General features: G+C 57.5%; 1 protein-coding gene across 1 annotated transcript in view; it reads right to left on the bottom strand.

The window, feature by feature from the left end:
* Positions 1-21,273, bottom strand: part of EEIG1 (estrogen-induced osteoclastogenesis regulator 1) — a 36,823-nt gene extending 15,550 nt beyond the window's left edge. Inside the window, exon 1 of the mRNA XM_005908454.3 lies at positions 20,183-21,273. Within this exon, the coding sequence (XP_005908516.1) occupies positions 20,183-20,328 (146 nt within the window). The 5' untranslated portion in view covers positions 20,329-21,273. The remainder of the gene's footprint in view (positions 1-20,182) is intronic.
* Between the last annotated feature and the right edge of the window lie 1,181 nt (positions 21,274-22,454).

The following is a 22,454-nucleotide window of genomic DNA, read 5'->3' as shown; positions in this document are numbered from 1 at the left end:
TGGTAAATTAATTTTAACAAAGGTACAAATGGGAGAGAGAATAGCCTTTTTAACAAAAGTTGCTGGGACAACTGATATTCACATTGAAAAGAATGAAGTAGGACCCATTTTTCACCCCACGTACAACAATTAACTCAAAATGAATCAAAGGCCTAAGTTGAAGAGCAAAAAACTATAAAATTCTTAGAAGAAAACATAGGGGTAATGCTTCATGATCTGTGATGAGCCAACATTTTCTTAGCTATGACACCAGAAGTGCAAACAGTAAGATAAAAATATAGATATACCGAACTTCACAAAAATTTAAAAACTCTGTGATTCAAAGAACACCATCAAAACAGTGCAAAGACACCCACAGAACAAGAGAAAATATTTGCAAATCATGTATATAAAGGACCTGAGTAGATAAAGAGCTCTTACAACTCAAAAATAAAGACAGATAACCCAATTTAAAAATAGGCAGATAGACATTTCTCCAAAGAAGATATACAAATGGCCAATAAACACAGGAGAAGATGCTCAACATCAGTAACTATCAGAGAAACACAAGTCAAAACTCTAACAAGCGACCACTTCACACTGACCAGAACAGCTGTAATCAAGGTGGGTAACAGCCAGTGTCGATGAGGATGTGGGGAAACTGGAACACTCGTGCACTGCTGGCAGGAGTGTAAAATGGTGCAGCTACTTTGGAAGACAGTCTGGCAGTTCCTCAAGTGGTTAAACTACAATTACCATATGACTCAGCAATTCTACTCCTAGGTATAAAGCCAAGAGAAATGAAACATATGTCCATACGAAAATTTGTACACAGATGTACACAGCAGCATTATTCAAAAAAGTGAAAGCAAACCAGATGTCCAGCAACTGGTGAATGGATACATAAAGTGTGATACATCCAAACAGCGGAAGGCTATTCAGCAGTCCAAGGAGCGCCTAAACACGCTGCAGTGTGAACCACCCTTGAAAACATTCTGCTTAGTGAGAGAAGCCAGTCCCAAAGAGCATACACTGCATGATTCAGTCTCTAAGAAATGTCCAGAAGAGGCAGACTCATAAGAGACAGAAAGACTGATGACCGCCAGATGGGGGAGTTGGGGGAAAAAATGGGAATAACTGCTAATGGGTATGGAGTTTCTTTTCAGGGTGATGAAAACAGTCTAAACTTGACTGTGGTGACAGCCACAACTCTGTGAATATACTAAAAACTTTAAATGGGTGAACTGTGTGGTTTGTGAATTGCAGCTCAAAGAACAAGTTACCGAAACCAAAACAAAAGCATGGTAGTTCAAGTAGAGAGGAAAATGGGGCACAGAGAACAGGGAAGGTGGGTGGGGAGTACTGGACTGAGATGAGAAGCGGGAAGCTGCTCCTCTGGGCAGGGGGTATAAGCCCTGTGGCAGTGATGTCTGATCAAGGTCTGCAGTGAAGTGAGGGTGTGGGCTGAGCAAAGGCTGGGGGAAAAGCCGTCCTGACGCATGAACAGCAAGTGCAAAGGCCCTGAGGTAGAAACAAACTTGGAGAAGCGGCGTGGGGGTTCAGGGGCTGAATGGGACTGGGGAGGGGAGCAGAGGGGATGAGGCAGTGGAGGGAGCAGGGTTAGGTCATGCTGGACCGTGGTGAGAACGCTTGAGCCTTCCCCCTGACAGTGCCTCGGTCTTGCCACGATGGATTCCGGGCTGAGGGCAGCCCGGAGGAGGTGGGTGGAGGGGCACAAAGACCAGACCGCTTCCCATCAGGCAGAGGCCCCAAGCCTGAAAGCAGGGAAAGCTAGGGGGCAGCCAGGGTGCCAGAGCAGACCCTCAACCCCCGCCAGCCCTTCCACTAGCCTGAGCCAGCCCAGGAGTGGCAGCAGCTGCTGCAGTCTGAAGAGGAAGCTCACAGTGCCGGGCGTGTTGAAACACCCAGAGGAATCAGGATTAGTGTCTGGGAATGAAAGCCGGTATCGAATTGTGCGTTCTCTCCCTTCCCTTTTGTGAGTCTGCCATGGGAACGCCGGGCCAGGAAGCCTCCCTGACCGTAGTTCCCGCAGGCCTGGCCAGAGAAAGCCTCGGGGACCCCTCCCAGGCTCGGGTGACAGGCGGCTTCCTCTCCCGCTGTGGGAAGGTGGGCCGGGGCAGGGCTCACGGGATCAGTCCCGCACCTCCCTCGTGTTTCCACAGGGCTCTAAACACACACTATTAAGTCCCGCCACTCCCACAGAAGCAGCACGGGGCCTCGCCCTGGCGCACCCCGGGAGGTCATGGCAAGGATAAAACAAGCACCCCAGCAGCAGCCACTCCCTGAGGGCCTACTGTGTGCTGCCCAGAACTCTTCAGCACTGGCTGTTACAATGGCCCACTTCAGAGATGAGGAAAATGAGGCTCAGAAAGGCTGAGAAACCCAGTCACAGAGCAGTGAGGAGCAGAGCTCGGTCCTGACTCGGGGCCCATCTGTGTCCAGAACCAGGGACGGCACAGCCAGGACCCAGCCCTGCAGACGCCTCCAGGGCCCTCTGGAGAGAGGGAGCCAGGACCCCCAGCCAGGTGGTCTGGGGTCCCAGGCACAGGCAGGGATAATGGGGGGAGATGAATATAGACTCAGGGTGGGGATGGGGGCATTCATTAAAAAAAAAAAAGCAGGAATTAAGATGCCAAGCAGAGGACCAGGAGCCCTAGGTGGGAGCTGAGTTTAGCCAGGTTTAAGGAAATCTCAGGGCTTGATTCACTGAAGAAGAAACTCTCATGAAGCACTTACTAGGTGTCAGGTACTCCTGAAGGACCTAAGAACATAAACAGTGAACAAAACAAAAAAATTCTGCCTTCAAGGGGCTTACAGTTTGGCAGTAGGTAGGAGGCAGACGAAATGAGGCAAAAACACAGCAGACGGTGGGAAGTGCTGTGGAGGAAGGAGCCTGAGGGCAAGACGGCCAGGAAAGGTGTTGATGGGAAGGGGACACCTGAGCAAAAAAGCTGAAGGAGGTGAGACAGTGACGACGATGCAGACACCTGAGGGAAGAATCCAGGAATGAGGGACAGTCAGTGCAAAGGCCCTGAGGTGGGAATCTGCCTGGCACGTTTAGGGAGGCCATGGGCCAAGAAGGCACCACGGCCCCAGGAATAGCAAGGGCCCCTCTTCGGGGCTGCCAAGGGCCCTGAAGGTAACCAGGATGCTGAAAGCTGAGTACCGCCTGACACCAGCCATGAGTCGATGGACTGTGGCCCAAGGGGCGGGGGCGGGGATGGGGCCTCTGCGGGCAATGTGGATCTCTGCACACATTCCCGACTCCCCAGGTGCGATGAGCAGGACGTGGGGGAACAGGGAGAGCATGAAAAAATTACAAGTGAGCTTCTATGACGAAAAATCATCCAGAAGATGCTCATTAAGAACACACAGGGCTGGGAGGCTTCCCTGGTGTCTGGTGGCTAAGACTCCATACTCTCAGTGCAGGGGCCTGGGTTCGATCCCTGGTCAGAGAACTAGATCCCATGTGCCGCGACTAAGAGTTTAAGGGCCGTGACTAAGATCCAGTGCAGTCAAAAAATTTTAAAAAGGAAAAAAATAACACACTCACAGGACTGTGCATCCTCTCACCCACCCTGCTTCCCCTGCTAACGTGGCTTAGAACGGGCTGAGGACTGGAATGTAAAGATGACGGAGCCAAACCCAAAGAGGACACCATCGAGAGCCCTAGGCTGTGGGTTCCCAAACTGAGCAGCCCGCTCCACCTGCAAAGGGTCAGGAAGGGACAGTGGCTGCAGGAAGGAGGGAGCTCGGGCCGGGTCTGGCTAATGTGGGGTGAGGGACTGCAGGGCCACTGTCTTCATGTCTCTCTGAGAATTGTTTCTGTAATTGAACTTGAAATTGAAAAATGAGAAAAGTGTCTGAGGTTAGAAAAACAGTGAAAGTGTTAGTCATTCAGTTGTGTCCACCTCTGTGACCCCATGGACTACAGCCCGCCAGGTTCCTCTGTCCATGGGATTTCCCAGGCAAGAATACTGGAGTGGGTAGCCATTCCCTTCTCCAGGGGATCTTCCCAACCCAGGGATTGAACGTGGGTCTCCTACATTGCAGGCAGATACCTTACCATGTCTGAGCCACCAGGGAAGCCCTGTGAGGTTAGAAGGGCTGGTCAAAAGCCTAAAGGATTTGATGCCCACCTACCTGATTCAAGGCCTGGGCCAACACTCGTCCTCCTGGCAGGACTGGGCAGCCCCTTGTAAGAGACAAAGATGGCCCCGAACCTCCCTCGCCTGGGGTTTCAGGGTTTGAGTCCACGCTGCCAGGGACAGGTAATTACAGAGACTGGGTTTGCAGGGGAGTTTCGTTTTTAGCTTTAAGATATACAATTAGACGTCCAAACCCCAGAGAGGCAGGGCGAGGCCTCTCCACCCACCGCAGCCTGCCGGTGGCCCTCGCAGTGACAGAATTCAGCTATTTCTGGGCTGTCCTGAAATAGAGCAGAGCACCCTACCAGGCTGGTGTCTCCCTCAGAGCTCCCCTGGCCCCAGATCCTGACCAGGGCCTCTCTTACGCATCCACAAAGCCTCCCTGTGGGCGCCAGCTCGGTGCCAGGCCCACGCGGGCAGGGGGTACACAACCAGAGCAGACACCCTCAGGAGCCCCCAGCTCAGTGGGGAGACACACTTACACAAAAGTCAAGTGCAAGTCAGTCGTGTCCGACTCTTTGCAACCCCACGGACCATAGAGTCCATGGACTTCTCCAGGCCAGAACACTGGAGTGGGCAGCCTTTCCCTTCTCCAGGGATCTTCCCAACCAACCCAGGTCTCCTGCACTGCAGACAGATTCTTTACCAGTTGAGCCACAAGCAAAGCCCAATTACACAAAGAGTGACTTGACAACTGTTGCCAGCATCCTAGGAAGGGAAAGGGCTGCAAACGAGCTGCAGAGATCAGGGGCCTGACTGGGTCGGGGGCAGTGACCCCACACCTGGGACTTCAATGCTGGGGCTGGCTGGACGAAGACACAGGGAGACGGGCCAGGCGGTGGGAAGAGCCCAGGACCACCTGGAAGGAAGGAGGCCGGGGGGGGCGGGACCAGGCAGGTGAGGGCGAGGTGCATGAGTGACCCTGAGGCCCGTCACTGGGAGCCGGGACTGCATCTATGAAAGGGTGATCCCACCCACCATGTGGGGCTGTCTGGTGACCCACTGGGCTGTGTCCAGCTCCCTTCTCCTCTGCTCAGCCCAAGGGGGATACAAAGAGTTCTGCCAATCTGGGGTGCGGGGGAGTGGTGACTATGTCATCCTAGCATCCGTCCCACCGTGTATCAGGGACCAAGAGAAGGGCAGCCGACCACCTTTGCAGCCCCACACAGATGGGGGCACAGGGCATCTCTCGGCCAGCACTGCCTCCCCGGAGCTCACAACAAGAGCTGCACAGAGCAGGACTCTTGTTCGAGAATGTCCTCCTGCCTCCAGGCTCATCTTTAACCAGCAGTAAAACCCAGCCCTCTCACTGAGCCTGTTCCACAGGACACATGTTTTGTATACACGGGCATGGTCTTCGACCACAATCCTAGGAGGCATGTGCCAGTGTTGGCCCCATTTCACAGATGAAGAAACTGAGATCCAGGGAGGGGCAGAAGAAGCCCAACCAAGGCGGGACAGAACAGGGTCAGAGGCTGACCCAAGGCCACCCCTTCACTTCTTCCCCATGCTGTTGCCCCTCAAAAGCAGGAAGGAAAGTGGACACCTGGGTGGAGCAAATGTTTCTTCCCAGGCTCCCAGCAACTGAAAGGCCAGGAAGCGAGCCACCATTCTTAGCCTTTCAGATGGAGAAATATGGGGCTCCCAGCAAGAGCCCCCTACCCCCAGAGTTGGGGTTCCGTGGTTCCCCAAGGGTGGCTCACTGGCACATCCCTAGCTCCTGGCCCAGACCAGCCTCACTGCCCAGAAAATGTAAGATCCCAGAGCCTTAGCAATGGCAATTCACTCCAGTACTCTTGCCTGGAAAAATCCCATGGATGGAGGAGCCTAGCATCTATGGGATTGCAAAGAGTTGGACGCAACTAGGCAACTAACTGGAGAAGGCAATGGCACCCCACTGCAGTACTCTTGCTTGGAAAATCCCATGGATGGAGGAGCCTGTTAGGCTGCAATTGATGGGGTCGCTAAGAGTCGGACACGACTGAGCGACTTCACTTTCACTTTTCACTTTCATGCATTGGAGAAGGAAATGGCAACCCACTCCAGTTTTCTTGCCTGGAGAATCCCAGGGATGGTGGAGCCCGATGGGCTGCCGTCTATGGGGTCGCACAGAGTCGGACAGGACTGAAGTGACTTAGCAGTAGCAGCAGCAGAGCCTTAGCACTGCCCCCAGTCTCCATCAAGCAGCTGACAAGGGGTCAGTGTTATGGGGGCTACCTCCTGGCCTCAGGCTGGCTACAGCCCACAGGCTGTCGCATCTACAGGGTCCTTGCAGATAGGGACCAAATCGGGGCCATCTGGGGTGAAGGCACAGCACAGACCACAGGAAAGTTGAGAGGGTCTCAGTGGGGGTGGGGGTGGGGCCATAGAAGGGCTCCAGCCTGACCCAGCCTCAGTCCCTCACCTTCCCAGGCTGGCTGCAAGCATTTGTCTGTCTTGTGCCCAGCAGAGAGCCGAGCGGCTCCACCACGGTCACGGTCTACGAGTGGGGGTGCTGGGGCATGGGAGGACAGAGCTTCTTAGACTCGAATCAACACTGAAAAACCTTTGGTTTGTCACAAACCAAGATTCCCGGGCCCCGCCAGAACTAGACTCTGTCACGGCAGGATTTCTCCACTTCAGCGCTGCAGATGTTTGAAACCATTCCGGGGTTTTTTGGGGGGGTGTCCTGTGCATCACAGGACATTTAGCAGCATCCTACCACGAGCACAAGTCCAGCTGTGACAACCAAATATGTCCCCAGATACTGTCAACTGTCTGGAGGCAAAGACATCCCGGGTTGAGAACCACTGCTGCAGACCCTGGACTGGACTTTTTGAAAAGCTCCCAGGTTAATTCCGAGGCAGGAGTTGGGCACCCGGCTAAGAGAGCGCACGTCAGTGAGCACAGAGTGGGACCCTGCGGGCTCCCGGCCCCACTGTACTCCTGTGTTCCTGGGAGGGCTGGTCCCTCCCTTTCTGCCCCTAGGAGGAGAGATAAGCAGAGCAAGGCTCCATCACGTGAATCCCTCGCCCCCACCCCCACCCCCACCCCAGGCAGTCACGGCATCCCGCCTGCACTCCCAGCCACTCAGGCTCTGTGATCTCCTGTCCTTGGCTGGTTTCAAGTGGTCGCAGTGATGCAATCAAGGTTCCCGGCTGTTGAAGCCCAGACTGGGGCCAGGGGAGGCGAGAGAATCATAAGGAAATTATTTAAATCGACAACATCTGCCTTTGCTTCCCTGAAGAGCAGCGAGTCCAGTCGCCTGGGGAGGGGCCCACCCCGGGGGAGCAGACAAGGCGGCCGTCCAGGGGCTGCAGGGCGGTGGAGCCTCCATTCCAGTGACGTGGCCCACGCGGCAGCCAGGCAGCATCTCGCTCCTGCCAGGAATTCAGGGCCTTGTGCGGGGGGAAGCAGCTGGTTGTGGTTCTGACACGGCCAGCCCCTCCTCCTGGGATGCAACGAGGCAGCAAGAAGTTCCTAGAAGTCGGGCCACTCTGGCGCGGTGAGAAAGCATTAGGGTCAGGAGGAAAGAGATTCTGCAGGCGGATGCCCCTGGCCTTGAATCCTGCCGCTCACCAGCCCGGAAACCTTGAGCTGGATCAAAAAAACCCAAAGTGGAGACTTCCCTGGTGGTCCCGTGGTTAAGAATCCGCCTAGCAAAGCAGGGGATGTGGGTTCAATCCCTGATCTGGGAACTAAGATCTCACATGCTGTGGAGCAACTAAGCCCAAGCACCACAACGAAAGATCCTACATGACCCAGTGTGCGTGTGTGCTCAGTCATGTCTGATTCTTTGCTACCCTGGACTGGAGTTCGCCAGGCTCCTCAGTTTATGGGGTTTTCCAGGCAGAATACCGGAGTTGGGTTGCCATTTCCTACTCCAGGAGGATCTTCCCGACCCAGGGATCGAATCCACGCCAACTGGGAAGCCCACATGACCTGACGCAACCAAATAATTAAAACAATTTATAAAACAAAGTGGGCAGGTGCTGGCCTCTCCATTTTACAGACACGGGCACACTGCCTCCCAGCTTTGCCCTCCAGACTTGCCCGTACCCGGAGGCAGGCTCTGCAGGCAGCTCGGCAGCTCCCAGGTGAACATGCAGGGATGCGATTCTCAGCAGACGCAACAGGCCACTCCCTCTTGCTCTTAGAGCCCAAGAGGACAGCAGGCTGTTGGAAGGGATCCAAAGTAAACTTGCTGGCTTTGACCCAGGAATGGTCCAAACACAGGCACCTGGGTGAAGGTGCCCCCCCGACTAAGTGTGGCCCAGCCCAGCTCGTTTCCGGGGTACTCTGCCTCGTGCCAGGGGCTGCTCAAGCATGAACCCTCTGCAGGCACAGCCACCACCCACTTCACAGATGAGCAAACGTACACTCAGGGAGTCCACAGGTCACTCAAAAGGTGAGGAATGAACTGCACCCCCAAGCCCTACCTCAGGAGCCCACCCCTATCCCCTGCCATGCAGGATTGCTGGGAAAATGCTCCCAGACAGAAGAGCTGTTCTCAGGAGCATCGTCAACATTCCTGAGCTTTGCGGGCTGACCCTTCATGAATCTCAATACTAGAGAAGAGGCAGTCTTGAGACCAGTCTTACCCTAAAGGAGGTGTGGTCACACGAGGTCAGAATGCATGGTCAGTGGGGCATGACCCTGGGCCAAACCTATTAAGCAAGACCTGCTGGTGTTGGGGACCAAACCTCGTCAATCCAGGGTGGAAGGGAGAGTGGGGAAATGTTCCTGGAGGAGTTCATGTCAGCTTCCTGCCTACTTATCGGGCGCTGAACTGACAGCTCTCCCTGCCTGACCTCCTGGAGTCCACACCCTAAGCCTGGGAGGTAGGAACCATCATCCCCACATCACAGGCAGGGAAACTGAGATTCAAGGCACAGAAGCTACCTACCCCAGGTGTGGCCGGGAGATCTGGTCTGAACCCACAGCTGTCTCATCTTGGAATCTCAAACCAGGCCCAGGCCCTCGAAATTCAAAGCAAGAATCCACAGCTGGGCTAGAGTAGCAACTTTCCCTCCCTCAGAACCCTCAACTGTAAAAAAACAGAGCTAAAGGGTCAGCTTATTTAACTTCTATGCAGAGTACATCATGAGAAACGTTGGGCTTGAAGAAGCACAAGCTGGAATCAAGATTGCCGGGAGAAATATCAATAACCTCAGATATGCAGATGACACCACCCTTATGGCAGAAAGTGAAGAGGAACTAAAAAGCCTCTTGATGAAAGTGAAAGAGGAGAGTGAAAAAGTTGGCTTAAAGCTCAACATTCAGAAAACGAAGATCGTGGCATCTGGTCCCATCATTTCATAGGAAATAGATGGGGAAACAGTGGAAACAGTGTCAGACTTTATTTTTGGGGGCTCCAAATTCACTGCAGATGGTGACTGCAGCCATGAAATTAAAAGACGCTTACTCCTTTAAAGGAAAGTTATGACCAACCTAGATAGCATATTGAAAAGCAGAGATATTACTTTGCCAACAAAGGTCTGTCTAGTCAAGGCTATGGTTTTTCCTGTGGTCATGTATGGATGTGAGAGTTGGACTGTGAAGAAAGCTGAGCGCCGAAGAATTGATGCTTTTGAACTGTGGTGTTGGAGAAGGCTCTTGAGAGTCCCTTGGACTGCAAGGAGATGCAACCAGTACATCCTAAAGGATATCAGTCCTGGGTGTTCATTGGAAGGACTGATGCTGAAGCTGAAACTCTAATACTTTGGCCACCTCACACGAAGAGTTGACTCACTGGAAAAGACTCTGATGCTGGGAGGGACTGGGGGCAGGAGGAGAAGGGGACGACAGAGGATGAGATGGCTGGATGGCATCACTGACTCAATGGACATGAGTTTGACTGAACTCCAGGAGTTGGTGATGGACAGGGAGGCCTGGTGTGCTATGATTCATGGGGTCGCAAAGAGTCGGACACTACTGAACAACTGAACTGAACTGACTGAAAGGGTCAGCTATATGTGGGCGGTGGTGGTGGGGGTTCCCTTCCTGAGCCCCTGAGATCCCCAGCAGGACCGTTCACAAGACAAGGGTGCAGGAGGCAGACAGACTGGGGCCCAAGGCCTGGATCTGCCCCCCCACTGGACACGTGACCTCTCTGGACCTCAGTCACTGCCCTGTCTCACAGGTTTGCTAAGAGGCTGAATGAGAGAGCAGGGCCTGGCACACACCAGAGTTCACACACACAAAAGGGGACATGTCCATTACCATCAGAAGTAACTGAGACAGATGGTCCACAAGAAGACAGGCGTGCAGGGCCCCTGATGGAGGCCCTGCTTCCCCACCCCAGGACATGTATGCTCCGGGACATTTCCCCAGACTTTGAACCTGGCTTGGACATCCCGGAAGGCGGACTGGCAGGTAGCCCAGGCATGCTCAGGCCGCTCCTGGCTGACTCACACCTGGGTGGAGACTGAGTCACCCACGGAAGGGAAGAAACAGGAGGGAGGAATCCCCAACTCTGGAGTTCAGTTCCGTGAAGAGCTGGACTCGAGTGAATCACAGGGATGTCCCTGTCCTCTGAGCCTCTACCCAGCCCCAGAGCCTTTCCTGAAAGCACCCTCCTCAAAACTACTACAGACACATTACTTCCCCTTCTGGGTCTACGTATGGTGAAAACGAAGGACTTCCCTGGTAGTCCCAGTGGTCAAGACCCTACACTTCCAACGCAGGGGACACGGGTTCAATCCCTGCTCAGGGAACTAAGATCCCACATGCTGCACACTGTGATCAAAAAAAAAAGAAAGAAAACGGAAGGAAGCTTCTATATCTCAGAGTGCAGGCGTCTTGGAGGCAGGGCCTCTGTTTCACTCACTGATGCTTCTCACATCCTAAGGATGGCACCTGGCGCAGGGAGCACTCAGTAGGTCTCTGATGACTAGATCAGTGACATCCACAGTCCGGCTCCCAATAAGGAGCCCTAGACCCTTCTTGCGCTGAGATTTCCACCTCCAGGAAAGTGGCCTCCAGCTGTGGTCAGGACATGTACTCTAGCTTTCGGTGGTCTTCGAGGAGTGAGAGGTCATCACCACCTCTGGATCTGCCCCCAGGTGGTCCCACTGCTCCTGGTCCCTGGGTCAGGCCTCCTCTTGCATGCAGGGGCAATACCCAGTCAAAGACCCACCCCCAGAGAAGACAAGGGTCAGGGCCAGAGCGGGCGGGAGTGGCTGATGCCACCCCTCTCGCCCCGTGCTCAGCACTTCCGGGAGAGCTGATGTATCCAATGGTCCTCCCCTAGCTCAGGGGCGCTGGGTCAGGGGCCATGGCTGTCTCCGCCACTGCTGGGCCCAGTGCCCAGGGCAGGAGCCTGGCTCTAATCGCAAATGTTTGCTGAAGGGGGTGAAGCACAGGAAGAGAGAAAGAGAAACAATTAAGGGGAGAGAGGGAGCAAGGTGAACCCTTCCTTCCTGCTCCCACCCCTGGATCCCCTCCAATAACAGCCCTGGACTGACAGCCACCACTGCCAGCCTTTCCAGGGCCCTGACTCGGTGCCAGGGTTTCTGCTGCGTACGTAATGGGGACAGGGGAGGGTGGATGACCCACTTAATCCAAGCACCAGGAAGGAGCTCATCGCCCCATTTCACAGAAGAGGAAAGCAAGGCTCAGAGAGATCCGGTGGTCTGGCAGCCTTGGGAGCCCACCCTCCATCTGAACCGCCAAGGCCCACACCCAGCCGACCCTGCCAGGGTTTCAAGAGGCGGAAGGAAAAATCCCCAGCCAGAGAAGACTGTTGGCAGCTGCCAGGAGGAGTTATGGCTCATAACTGATGCTTATTGGGCTCGGGCAGGGATGGTTCAGGCCGCCCAGCCAAAAAGACCCTGGAAAGACCAGAGGATCCCCCCCAGCCCCCCCACCAGGCTCACAGGTGCCCGGCCTGATCAAAAGGGTGGGCATGCCCAGGCCGCTTCTCAACACAGACACGTGCACACGCCGGGGCACAGCTGGCAGGCTCTCACAGCAATCCTGAGGAACCAGCCACCTAAGAAGCAGGACCTCACAGGTCCCAGAAGTCTTCTCCAGACACGACCTCCCCCCTACAACCCAAGCCAGCATTATCCTGACTCCTATCAGGATGGGTGGCTTTAATCAGAATGCTTTTGAACTTTATATAACTGGCCCGGCACGGCATGCTCTTGGGTCTGGCTTCCTTCCCTCAGTGTTGTTTGCCGCACTATACTTGTTGTGAGTGGCAACGGCTGCTGCGTGGCTGGCTGGGAGTTTGGTTTTTAATCATTCCATGATGACAGAGGTGGGAAACCGCTCCTATCAGCTGATGCCGCCTCACCTCCTGCCACCTGGAGTCCCAAGCGATCAAGCCCATGGCTGCCCCTGGGGGTTCTACAATACAGCTCTGATTCACGTCTTTTCATGGCCCCTTGCCCATGGCTCCCCAAACTCCCAAGCCCAGCATTCTGCCTGGGGCGGGACACAGCAGGGGGGCAGGGCAGTAACCCCAGGAGGCAGCACGGGCCCCCCCACACCCAGAAGGTGCTCAGGAACTCGTCCTGGGGGACTGGGGGTGGGGGTGCTCTCGCAGAGGAAGTGGTGGGAGGTAAGGGTGCCTTTGCGTGCGAGAAGGATCCAGACTTCTGCCTTCCCCGGCGGCCTCCCAGGCGCCAGGCATGCACCGCCAACCCTCTTGGCAGGTTTAGTCTGGTTTCAGCTGCCCCGTGCCTGGCCCTGTGCTAGGCAGGTAAGCCCTGATCTAGAAAGCCCTCCTACCCCCTTCCTGAGCACCCTCTGCCCTGCTGGATGGATGAGGAAGCCCAGAGCAGACAAGGCGGACAAGGCTGTTGGCTGTGGTTACAGAGTCAGAGGGTAGTTGCCAAGGTCCAAGGGCAGACGCTGGGGCAGGGACCAGCCTCTACCTCCTCCCCACCCCGCGAGGAGCAGCCCCCGTCTCCACACCCAACACAACCCACCGGTGCCCCCAGCTGCCTCTCAATTGCAGCCTCTGAGCCCCAAGGCAGTGCCCAGCTGCCCGGTAGGCGGCGAGGGCTGCTCCTGACACATGCTGATACCCCTGGCACCAGGGTGGGGAGGGCCTGGGTTCAGGCAGCTGGCGGTGACTGGCACTTGGTCCATCACCATCAGTGCCCACACTGGTTCAGGGCCAAGGGAGAAACGTCCCAGGCCCACGCCAGTGCCTGCCCTTGGCACAAGGCCCCAGGACTAAAATGCAACAGAGGCCACGCCAAGTCTGGGGCTGGAGCTAAGAGGCATGGTCCACCAGGGTGCACAAGGCCAAAAGTGGGGCCAGGGAAGGCCTTGCAGGGGAAGGCGCTCTTGGGCTGAGCAGGAGTTTGGCCACGTAAAGCGGGAAATGGAGTCTGAGGACAGGGCAGCTGCAGAAGCAAACAGCTAGAGGAGTAAGGTGGGGTGAAGTCAGGCAGTCCGGGGGCCTCCCAGGGACCTTGGCATCGCCCCCTGCTCCCCCGGCCCCGACAGAGTCTGCCCTCTACTTCGGGCGGGGAGCAATCTTCTGTCTCCCAGCGAGGGTCACACAACTGACTGTGCGGAAGGCCCCCTCCCTCCTTCTGCACTTCCTGTGGAGAAGCCCCCACACCCCACTAGCCCAGCCCAACCCAGGGGAGCACTCCAGCTCTCCCTGGCTTGGAGCCAAGCCCCGCAAGACAGAGCAGGTTCAAGCCAGCAAAGGCGAGAAAGTGCAGAGACCCCACACTGGGGACCCTGAATTCCAGTGTGAGGCCCAGCTTCTTAGACACTTGGGAGCCCACCTGCTCCCGGCCCTCCGGAAGGAACTCTTCCCCACACCATCCCTAGAATCCTGAGACGGAGACAGCACCCCAGGCAGTCCTGGCCCCTGGGGCAGTTCCCCGGCCAGAGGGACAACTGAAGGTGGCTCCATCCAGCCCACCGCCTTGACTCAGCTGGGGAGGAGCTGGACCTCTGATGGTCATTATCTCACCGCGTCCTCCCAAGAACACTGCGGGCAGCTCCTGAGGCTGGGGGGCTGAGGCCCATGCCCAGGGTCGAACAGGCGACAAGAAGCAGAGGAGGACGGGTATGTCCTCCCCGGGCCTGTTGGGGGGACAAGCCTCCAGCCGGACCAAACAGGCAGTGCGTCCTCCAGCAGGGCACCTTTCTCCCAACCGTAGGCTGGCCACTCCCCACTGACATTTGGGCAGATGGAGGGGCCGATGGTTCCAGGCCTGCATCTGAGAACTGTCTATTCCAAGCCTGGGCACCAAAAGCAGCTCAGAGCAGAGGCTGAGGGTTTGCAACGACTGCCCCAAGCAGACACCAAGGCCGGGCCACGGGCTGGGTGACTTTAGGCCTCACCAAGGCCACCAACGGCACAGTGTGCGACCTCATGGAGAGCTGGAAGGCCTGGGGGCAGGGGGACAGCCCTGGGGTCACAGAGCACACTGAGGCCCTGGGGGCAGGTCTGGTGTCCCCAGAAGCCCTAGCACTTGCCAGGCCAGGTGGATAATGAAGAGTGAAAGCCGTTGTCCGCGGCCCACATCACTTCCAGGCCTCGTTCTAAGTGAATCTGACATCTCTCCCCTGCTCAGACCTTCCGGGGCTGTGCGATGAGATGAGGATAAATCTATATTGGTTGCCATGGGTGATATACTGCTCATTTCAGCAGCAGGCTAGCGACTGCAGGGTCACCAGACTGCACACAACAAGTCCCCAAGCTCCCAGGATCCATGGGCAGATACGCCAGCAGCCCAGACAGGGCTTCCAGAATGCAAGTCAGGACTTCCAAGTACTGAGCAAGCAGAGTTTAAAGCCTCTCCAGGCCCTCAGACACACGGTGTGGACACTGCTGCAAATCCCGGGCCAGAGAGCTTCCCAGAACTGAGCTCCATGTGAGGCACAGGCCTCGGGGAACAGCCCCGGCTCCATGGGGCCCTATCACCTCAGGTCAGGGCTCTGCCACTGCCAGGCTGGCAGGCAGGCATGTGGCCGGGGTTGCCAGGGTGGCACCTGCCAATGGTGCGGCCAGCTGGCGGCAGAGGCCGGGCCCCGGGAGCAGACACCAAGGCCAGGCAACAGGCTGGACGGCTTCAGGCCTCATCAAGCGCACCAGCCGCAGTCTGACCCCAGGGGAGCCCACAACTGGCCTGAAGCCACTACCCGGGTGCCAGCAAGACGTCTCACTACCAGTGCCCGCCTCCTCAGGCCCCAGCTTGCCCATTGAAGGCCTCCCACAGGGGCCCTGGGGACCAGGCAGATCACCACCAGGGACCCAAGGGTGTGAGGAGGGGTCAGGAGGAGCCCAGAGCAGGCAGCCCACGGAAGAGGCAGCTTGGGCCAGACGCTGTCACGTGACACGGTCACCAGATGCACTGATTTAAAAGATTTTTTTTCCTTTTTATGCTGTCAAAACCTGTTAGACCCCTGTACAGGGCAACAAAACCCCAGCATAAGCTCCATGAGGGCAAGGACCATGTCCAGCCTGGGGTGGGTGCCCAGTCGACATCTGTCAAGCAGACAGATGACCGAATAGAAAGGCTTCCCGAGTTGGTCCTGGGAGGACCCTTCCCAGGTGTGCCTGGCTGTGAAGTCTGTGAGGCCCGCAGACGCACTGTCCCCCACGCCCCTGCCATGGGGAACCCCCCGGGAGCCGGGCTCTCTGCTCCCGGTCACTTCTTGAAGCCCGGGTCCAAGAGGGTGCTCAGTAAATGTGGAGTAGGGACCCGGGCCTGCCGGCCTCCTCCTCTGCCCTCCCTGCCCGGTCTGTGAAAGGAAGTGGTGGCCCCGCCTACCTCGGGGTCCCATTGCACCCCCACATCCCTGTTCCCTTGGGCCCAAGAGACAGAACCGTGAGTCCATCTCCAGACCAAGATGTGCGGGAGAGCCTGCCGTGTGGGCCAGCAGGTTCGAGAGGCGTCTGCAGCCTTTTCCATGGAGGAAGGGCGAGGCCCCACCAAGCCTGAGGTGTATGTGTAAAAGGCCTGGCTTCCCCGGGCCCGCGGCCTCCAGCTGCAGAGCTGACCTGTCCAAGACTCTTCTTCAGACCTCTCCAAATGCCAAGCAATCCTCAGAGGGCTTCCATCCCGGCCTGCTCATGGCCAGGCCCGCGGAAGGAAGGCAGCGTCCGTCTTGTGAGCAGGCGTGCCCCCTTTCAAAAGGTTGCCCCGGTGAAAACCCCACTGAAGAAATCACTGAAAACTGAAAGCGGTCACAGAAGAAAGTACAGGGTGGGAGCCCACCCAAGTCACGTGTCTGTTTGTAGACAGCCTGGCACCAGGTCCAGAGCAGGAAGAGCCCCTGGTCTCTCCCTGGCCCAGCCTGCCCCTTCATGCAAAGAGGGGCTCTGAGGCACCCGGGAAGAGGTCAGGGCCAACCAGAGTGTGCCATGAGCTCCTCCTACGAGATGACCCTGAACGAGTAGTAACTTCACTGGCCCAGGAGGCTCGCTCTGCCTGTCCCCTCCACAGAGGCCTTGCTGTCCGGTAGATCCGCGCCTCCCTCTCGTTCCCTCCCACCACCAGACACGTGCACGGGGCAGGCCGCAGGCCCGGTGCCAGCCGGGCGCACAGACCTCTCAGGATGTTTGGGATTCCTCCAGCCTGAAAGACAGATTGGCTCAAGGCTGGAAGCCTGCGCCTGGCCTGCCCTGGGGAGACCACGACCTGGCCCGCGGCTTCCCGGCTCACAAGTCTTGGCTGGGATGCGTCCCTCCTGGGACCCCTGGGAAAGCCTCCCAGATGCCATTCGGATGCATCTGCTTAGAAGGCCTCTGGGCAGAGACCTCGGCAAATGCCCACTGTGCCCCAGTGCCAGCCCGCACCTGGCACTGAGTTCACAGCAACGACGTCGGCCCCATACCCACCTGCAGCCCCGAGGCCCCTTTTCCTCAGATCTCACTAGATCGAGCCCAGTGCCTCGAAGCGATCCCAATCTGGATTTCCCTGTTGCACCCAGCCCACGGGAAAGAACCTCCTTCCAAGGTCTGGGGACATCACACGGGCCTGCAGCTGCTTCTGGCCCTCCGCCACCAAGTCTAGATCACAGCTCTGCCAGGCCCCAGCGAGGTGATGCGGGTATACCACTTTAGGTCTCTTGATCCCAATTTCCTCATCAGCTCACGGGTGGGGTTTAAGGACTCAGCAGATCACACATTCTAGGTGTTTAGTGGGTCCCTGACGTCTCACAGTGCCCAATCGAAGGTAGCTTAAACCCTAATGATAAAATGGTTATTTTTGCAATTGCATTTCTAGCCAGGTGACGCCTCCGGATGGCCGAGAGGATTAACAGACACTCTGTGTGCAGAAACACTCGGCGTGGCACGCAGCACAGAACCTGGTAACCATGAGGATCACGGTTCGTAAGGAGGCCTCAGAGAGGTGAGGCTGGGGAAACAGTGCAATGAACCACCTGTTCTACCTGCTCAAATTGGGTCAGGCTGGAGCTGTGTACCCGGCTGTTGCCATGGCACCCAACACACAGGGAAACACTCTAAGCTAGAAGTGTGGTTGCTGCAGGAGTGGGGCCTCAGGCCTGCTTCACTCAGACACCTCCCATGCTGCCACTACCCCTGCTTTCTGGACCACATCAGGGATCCCTGAGGTTGGGGCAGTACACCGACCACCTAAGCAGGTCTCATACCCCTGACCCCACCCCAACTCCAAAACAATGGGGCTTTGGCCCTCTGGGCAGAGTGAGGGGCGCTGTGAGGAGGGGCTCCCAGGCTGCAGACCAGGGTGAGTGGAAGGGGAGTGGATGAGGTAGGAACCTAGGAGCCCTCATCTCCTGAGAAAACGCCAAAGCGCCTCTAAGCAGCCTCAGGTCCCAACATGTCTGTTCCCTCCAGCCACACCTGCCCAGCAGCGAACAGGTACCCAGAGCCCACTTCGTGCCTAGCTGTATGGGGTTCAGTGCCAGCTCTTCCCTCCTCATCCCACTCAGCTTTCATCCAGGGTGAGGGTTGGCAAAGGCTGTCGAGACTCAGCCGGGTTTAGGGAATCCATGGCCCGTGGCCAAGAGGGAAGAAGGGGAGAGAGAGGAGAAATCCAGATGCTGCAGGCTGAGATCTGGAATTTTTCAGACTTTCCCGCATGAGGGGGCAGGTTTGGGGCAATGGAAAGGCTGACAGGTAGGGTGGCAGGGGCCCCAGGGCCTGGGAAGCCCAGCTGAGACTTTAGCCTGGGGCTGAATACTGACTTCTCAGTAGAATCCAAGACTGTGCCCGCAACCCTCAGCTCAGATGAGAGCCCCCACTGCTGACTCCAGCTGGTACCCCCAAGATGGAGGAGGGGCCTGGGGTCTGGACCCCTCTACCATAGTAACGCAGCGGCTGCAACGATTTGCCTGGCCAGACGTGGCACATACATTATCCATTCCCCGTCACAACTGTAGTAGTGGGTATGACCTCCCATTTCACAGAAAAAGAAACTTAAGGCGCAAAGGTAGAACACGGTAGTGGCTAAAAGCGCATCCTGAGTTTGAATCTGGCCTCTGCTGCCATAACACAGGCAAATTACTCCTTCTCCGAGCCTCAGTTTCCACCTCTATAAAATGGGAATAATCTTACAGGGCACCCCCCACCAACCAACCTCCACTCTGCTCCATGGCATAATCAAAGGGTTAAGTGAGAGGTACTAGTAAAATAGGGTACAAAGGACCAATAACTTAACTTGCTGGTCTCTGGAATCAGAGAGGTTAGGTAGCTTGCCCTAGGTCACCCAGCCAGTGAGGGGCCGACACCCCAGGCCCCAGCTCTGAGCATTCTCTTTACCAGAAAGGTTGGGCTGCTGTGTGTGTGGCCGGCGGGATCACAGGCTCCCACCCCCACAGCAAAGGGCAGCCCTTGTCTGAATTCCTCAGATAAGCAGCTCCCAGCCCCAGCGACCAGGCCCAAGTGCACAGAGAAGGCGCGCTCCGCCCCGTTCCACACCGGAGGTTCCTAAATCTGGGTTAGGCTATAGGCCTCCTCTCTCTCCTCCCAGCGGAACATTGGACCACCAGATTCATCCAATAAGTCTCCAAACAGGCCGAGTTTAGTCGACAACTGCCTCCTGTGGGGTCCCTGGCAGACCACTTACTTCCTCTTTTTGGGGCCTCAGTTTCTCCACCTGTAACAGGCAACCCCATCTCACAACTATGGGGCAGCCCCAGCTAATTGTGCTCACAAGGAGGCCTGAGGAGCGAAGGGGCAGCCCAGCCAATGAATCACAGGCCCTGGACCACGTTCTCTCTGCTGAAACTTCTCCACAACTGGGACCGAGAGACCTGTAACTGGGCCCAGAAAGTGGCCGAGCTGAGACTCCAACTCCCATCTGTCACACTCCAGGACGATGTGACCCACGGAGCGGGGGGGTGCCGGGCAGTGGGCACAGCTTGGGAACTCGGGCCACTCTCAGCAACAAGCTGGGCAGCTGGGACTGCAGGATTGGGAAGAACACAAAACTAAACTTGACCGAGCTTCTTTCTTTCAGCGAGGGCAGCAGCCTCCGTGACAAGGGCATTTGCAATGCAAAGCAGTCCAGCTCCAGCCAGAAGAGGACGGTCACTCGGAGGGGGCTGGGCGGGTCAAAATCCAGCCCCCACCCTCCAGCCAGACACGGAGTGCCCGGGGGCCGGACCTTCCCGGGCGTCAGGGAGTGCCAGGGAACCTGTGGCTGGCAAGGGCTCTAAATCATATGACAGCCTGAGCGGCCAGCTGGGTGCAAGATGCCCTGGAATACTCTCCCCTTCTCAGCCCTTCAAGGCCAAACTCCGCTGGGCTCTGCCTGCAAGTCTGCAGAATGGGCCTACTGTGGGCTGTATGTGTGCAAGGCCCCGAGCGGGGGCTCAAAGAACAGACACCCCCCCCCCAACCAGGTATCCATCTGGTCACCTGCAGGTGGGTGCCCTGCACCCTGCCAGTCCCTCAGGCCCAGACCTCCCAGATCACTCAGTCCTGCCTTGTGCAAATCTGCCCCAGACACGCATAATCTCCAGGACTCCTGTGGGCCCCAAGGGGCACTTCCACACCTGCCAAGTGGCTAGATTTAGCTCCTCAAACCCCGCTTTGCACCCCTCTTTGCGCCCACCCCGCATGCAGGCAAGACTGCCCCAGCTCCTACCTTGATGACAAACTGACAAAGTCCCCGCCATCCAGCAGCCGGACCTTGCAGAAGAGAACCCCATTCACGAAGGGGACTGCAGTCAGCTCCTCCAGGGTGAAAGTGGTTTGGAATTTGAATTTCTTCTTCTTCATCAAGAAAGCCATGAGCGAGTTCCCTGAGTCTGAAGCCCCGAAGGCCAAAAAAAAAAAAAAAAAAAAAGGGAACCAGAAATCCCCAGGGTTCTTTTCCCTACCACCACACCCCCTCCTCAAAACACCGGAGCCGGATCCCGCCCAGATGGTGGTTGAGGCAGCAGAGCTGATGGGGAGCTGAGTCCGGAAGCCCCGGGTCCGAACGACCAGTCCAGTTCGCAGGCCGGCAGGCTTCACCCTCAGGGAGCTGGGGCTTGGACGGGTTCCGAGTGGCCGGGGGCTTCACCGGCCATGTAAACATTGGGGCATGGTCCAGGAGTCAAGGGCAGGGATGGCGGGCGGCGCGCGAGCGGCCGTGCTGGCGGACAGCATCCCGAGAGCTGCGGTCCCCGGAGAGCTCACGCCGCGCGACCAGGCGCGGCGGGCGGACCGGTGAGACTGAAGGCGACGGGCGGCCCGGTTGAGGGTTGAGGGCCGAGGGCGGCCCCGCCCCCGCCCCGCTGGCGGCCGGGGGTGGCGCCCACGCCCCCGCACCTGGGTGCCAGGCAGCGGCGCAGGTGAGTCCCGGGAGGCCGAGGGCACCCCCAGGGGGCGGTCGAGAGCGCTGCGGGGGGCGGGGAGGCCCCCTCTCTCCGGGAGGTGCTTCGGGGAGCTCTGGGCCGGGAACGTCCGGCCACGGCCCCCTCCCGGTGGGCAGCCGGCCGGGCTCCAGGCAGCAGGGGCGCCGCCTCCTCTTTGGTCCTGGGTCCCGCGCCGCGGTCCCTGGCGGAGCTGAGGCGCCCTTCCGGCCGGCCGGTGGCGCCCGCCTCACCCGCCGCCTCTGGCCCGCACCCCACGAACAGGAGCGCTGCCGCCCGCGCTCCCGACGCCGCCTCCCGAGCCAGACGCTGCGCGGAGCCGCTGGGAGAATGCCGAGACCCCCGTGCGGCCGCCCGCGGAGCCTCTGCCGAGCGCGGGAGGGGCGGGGCGCCGGTGGCTCAGCCCGCCCACGATTGGGCCGCCCGGTGGGGCGGCCGCGGGGCGTGATTGGCGGATGGCGGCGTGGGGCGGGACTCGCGGGAGGCCGAGGCACCTCTTGGCGCTCGGATTGGTCCGTCGCCCATCTGGGCCCGCCTCCTCGATCAGGGCGGAGCGGAGGGACGGGGAGAGGGGCCCTGGGAAGGCGGTGGGAGGTCGTGGGGCGGGAAGCCGGGACAGGCATGCAAGCTAGGAGGGCGTGAGCAAATAAAAAAGGAGAAACAATGAAGAGAAGAAATAAAATGAGCCCCAGGACTGAAGTGGCCCTCCAGTGTCCTCCCAGACTTGAATTCGTTGACCACTAGATTAGGCCCGGAAGGCAGAGTCTCATTTTTCAGAAAACACACCCAGAGAGGTGGCCGGAACTAGACCATGAGCAGCTCTTTGGCTTCACATCCCTAGTTCTCAGCACCCAGGAGGGAAATGCCTGCAAAGCCTTCGCCAAGGGGGTGAATTGAAGCAGTTCATCACGCAACCGGTGATAGAACCAGCTTCTCCCGTCCCAAGCTACTATCTAAGCATTTAGTTGTTGCTTAGCATCTTACCCAGTATGGCTGATCTCCCTGACTGCATTAACTACCCTGGACGCAGAGACCACTCACTTCGGGAGCTTTTTAGGTTCCAGGCCTTCCACACTGCAGTTCATTGATTCAGTCCCCAAATGTTCAGGGGCAATCTGCTGTGTGCCAGGCTGGCATTTAGGAGTGAGCCTGGTGGACCCGCCATCTCCAACCTTCCCAAGCTCAAGATCAGATGGAGAAGCGGACAGGGACCCAAGCAGAGACAAATCTGGTGAATGAAGGCAGTGATCGGGGACACAGAGGGAACTGGGGAAGCTCAGTGCTGGCAGGAGTGGAGAGGAAGGGGACTCAGAGAGAAGGCCTCACAAAGTTATCCTAGCCACTGGCAGGATGCATTCCCTGGGTGAGGCAGGGTCCAGGCAGATGGAGCCTCAAGAGGCCTGGCAGCCAGAGAGTCCAGTGCCTGCAGAAAGCTGTGGGTACCTGCATGCTGCTCCACTGTGGCTCTTTGAGGAAGGCAGGGGACAAGAGGTGGGGCTGGAAGGCCTGTAGAGGTTGGATCTAGCAGAGTCTTGTATAAGGAGGGGAGCCACACACAGG

The sequence above is a fragment of the Bos mutus genome, chromosome 11 (assembly GCF_027580195.1).
Source record: "Bos mutus isolate GX-2022 chromosome 11, NWIPB_WYAK_1.1, whole genome shotgun sequence".
Taxonomy (NCBI): domain Eukaryota; kingdom Metazoa; phylum Chordata; class Mammalia; order Artiodactyla; family Bovidae; genus Bos; species Bos mutus.
This window is presented reverse-complemented; position numbering and strand designations above follow the sequence as displayed.